General features: G+C 44.2%; 1 protein-coding gene across 1 annotated transcript in view; it reads left to right on the top strand.

The window, feature by feature from the left end:
* Nucleotides 1–909: 909 nt before the first annotated feature.
* LOC119593056 overlaps nucleotides 910–2686 on the top strand; it is a gene marked incomplete in the record, with an annotated part of 61427 nt that continues 59650 nt past the window's right edge. The window contains 1 exon segment of the mRNA XM_037941958.1: nucleotides 910–1243. Within this exon segment, the coding sequence (XP_037797886.1) occupies nucleotides 1233–1243 (11 nt within the window).

The following is a 2686-nucleotide window of genomic DNA, read 5'->3' as shown; positions in this document are numbered from 1 at the left end:
CACCAGGATGTATCGTGTTCTCATTTTATGACTCGATTGATTTCTCTCTCGTATCGTTTTGACTACTCGGTGTAGTTCACAAATTAATCGGTGCGTAATAGGTCATGAGAAATATAATTTTCAAATGAAATATATTACAAACAAACTACAGAAGTTACCAATAAACTGTTTCGTAGATTCTGTCTGAAGCAACAGTGCGAGAACCCCGACAATGCATAACTCGTTTATACTGAAATACATTTCCCACATCGCCGCCAGACTAACGTAGAGAATGGCTCAAGTCTTAATTTTATGTAGAGTATTTATACGATAATTTTAACCCACAACCCCAATATAATCTTTGCAGATCCGGAAACCGAAGCACAATTTCAGATAAGGAATGTCATGTGATTCAGTAGAGCGTGAAAAGTAAGTTTCTAAAATTACATACGAGATGTATTGATGCTGAAAAAGCCATTAAAATTCGACGAAATATTATTATTCAATCTCAGACGTGGTCAAAAAAGCGTAATATTTAAGCATTGAATCGATTTGATAAAAGTAAGCAACTCTCATTGTTAACAGTGATGTCAGAGCTGGCTTTTTTTTGCCGGACTAAATTTTCGCGCTTTTTGTTTTTAGTCATAACGGTGGATATAGTGTATTTGCTTATTTTCTGAGGATTTCTTGGCATTTAAATTAGTATTCGCACACTTTAATATTACAAGGCAGTCTTTCATTTATTCTTTATTTTGGTGGGCTTTTGAAACCTCACACTTGCATCATGACAAAGTACATTATTCACGCGTCTTTCTCCTCCAGGTCTTCCCAAGAAGTTGCAACTTGAGCAAAAGTGCAGTAGCAGCATGCCCAGGGCCCCTGCAGGCCCGGCAGAGGCCGAAAAGGGCGCGGGCGCCGAGCCCTAGTTGCAGGGCGGAGGGCGGTGCAGCGGCCAACATGGCAGCCGCTGATGTTTGTGTGAATGACAGAGGCAGCGGACGCGAGTGACAGGGACTCCGGCCTCTCGTGCCTAGTCGTGCTCTTATATACGCTAAATGTATGTATTGATGTTATATACGGAAAATATCAGGTATTTTTCTGATTCAGTGTCAGTGCGAGTCGCGAGCAGCGTCGAGGGAAATCCGTGGTCCTTCCACTCGTGCATTGCCAAGCACAATCTCGGAGTTAATGCTCTGTTTTGGCGACCCGTCCAAGACTTCTCCGGGACATCGGCCGAGGAATGATCCTTCAGTATGGATGAGAAGTAAGTCGAGCCCGGGGTAAGGGAAGGGGCTTTGAGGTGTGTTGTTTACGTGGGGTGTGTCGCCCTGGCCTCACCCTGGCGACGTTTCCTCTGCTTTTCCCCCGTGGCGCCCTGGGGGAAAGGCCTGGCGCTCGGGGGACGCCCTGCGCCGCTGCGGGCCAGCCCAGGGCCCCCAGAGCAAAACCAGCCAAAAACTTCATCAAAATTCGCAGATTCGTGAAAAGATAATGGGTTGCCAGTTGCCCTTTTTGTGGCTGGTGACCTGTTGAATGATTTTTTACGACTTCCATTCAGCCGCAGTTTCTTGGGTGGCAGTGGGTCTCGCAGGCGATTTTTGGGCCGAGGGGATGGGAGCGGAGGGAGAGGCAAGCAGGCGAAGTGAGAGAGAGGCAGGCATTTGGAGGAATTCCTGGCTGCCTGAGTCAAGTGCTTGAGTCACTCCTCGGGAGGATCTCAACCTTGTTTCAGGATACAGGTCCTCTGTCAGGGTGTCTAGGGGGAGAAGGGGGCTGGAGGCAGTGTGCTTCCTTGCTTATGAACTCAGAGGCACTCAATGGTTATGCAGAGAGGTGTTTTGCCCTTTAGAAAAGTTATTTAGGCCTGAAATGTCAGGCAAGAAGTACTTCAGTCAGGTCACCAGGAAGCCAGGGTCGTTGGATCCTTGACTCGGGGCCCTGCTCGGTGGGCAGAGGGGCCGAGTTGGAAGCCCTCAACTCTAGTTGTGCTGCAGTGTGGTCCTACACGAGGTTGTTTTGAAGTAATGTAAAAGATAGATTTAAAATTAAGTTGACAAGCATTAGAATCTTTCTAAATGAATGTTGATTCCATATCAGATGGAGTCTGAAGGTTGATTTTAGAAAATTTTCATCATTTCCATATAGCCCTAGGAAACCGTGTATTCCCTGAGTGTTTGTGAAGTTAAAATGCTAATTATTGTAGTATATCAGGCTTACGATATTTATAAGTTTGGGTAATCTGATGCTTAAATTACCATGAACAATTTGTACACTTGAAGCAGATTAAGAATGTCTTTATCATTGACAGAATATGCAGTTAAAGTTTTTTCAGAATTTATGATAAACAGGTAGATGTTAAGTAGAAGTATCTAGAATCAAGTGAAGTCATAGTGGAGTACGTATAGATAAGTGTGCTAGAAATGATTATATACTCATTAATGAATTGAATAACCTATAAGTGAATGTTTAGAGTAAAGGCCCAGTGGCTGTCAAGACAAGATTTTTTAAATTAATTATAGTGGATAACGTATATCCAGATACACTGGAAACTTGCTGTGATCTGTGATTGATGTCATACACCCTGAAGCACTGCCAAGCCTATGCTGCAGCCTCTGTGCTTTACCTGCCATAAAAGAGAACAAATCTACTTCCCGTGTATTCTAGAGCAGGGCAGCTTGGTCTGCAAGCTCTCTCTTCCAAGATCATG

The sequence above is a fragment of the Penaeus monodon genome, chromosome 31 (assembly GCF_015228065.2).
Source record: "Penaeus monodon isolate SGIC_2016 chromosome 31, NSTDA_Pmon_1, whole genome shotgun sequence".
Classification (NCBI taxonomy): domain Eukaryota; kingdom Metazoa; phylum Arthropoda; class Malacostraca; order Decapoda; family Penaeidae; genus Penaeus; species Penaeus monodon.
Note: the sequence above shows the minus strand (reverse complement) of the source record. Positions and strands in the feature narration are given on the sequence as shown.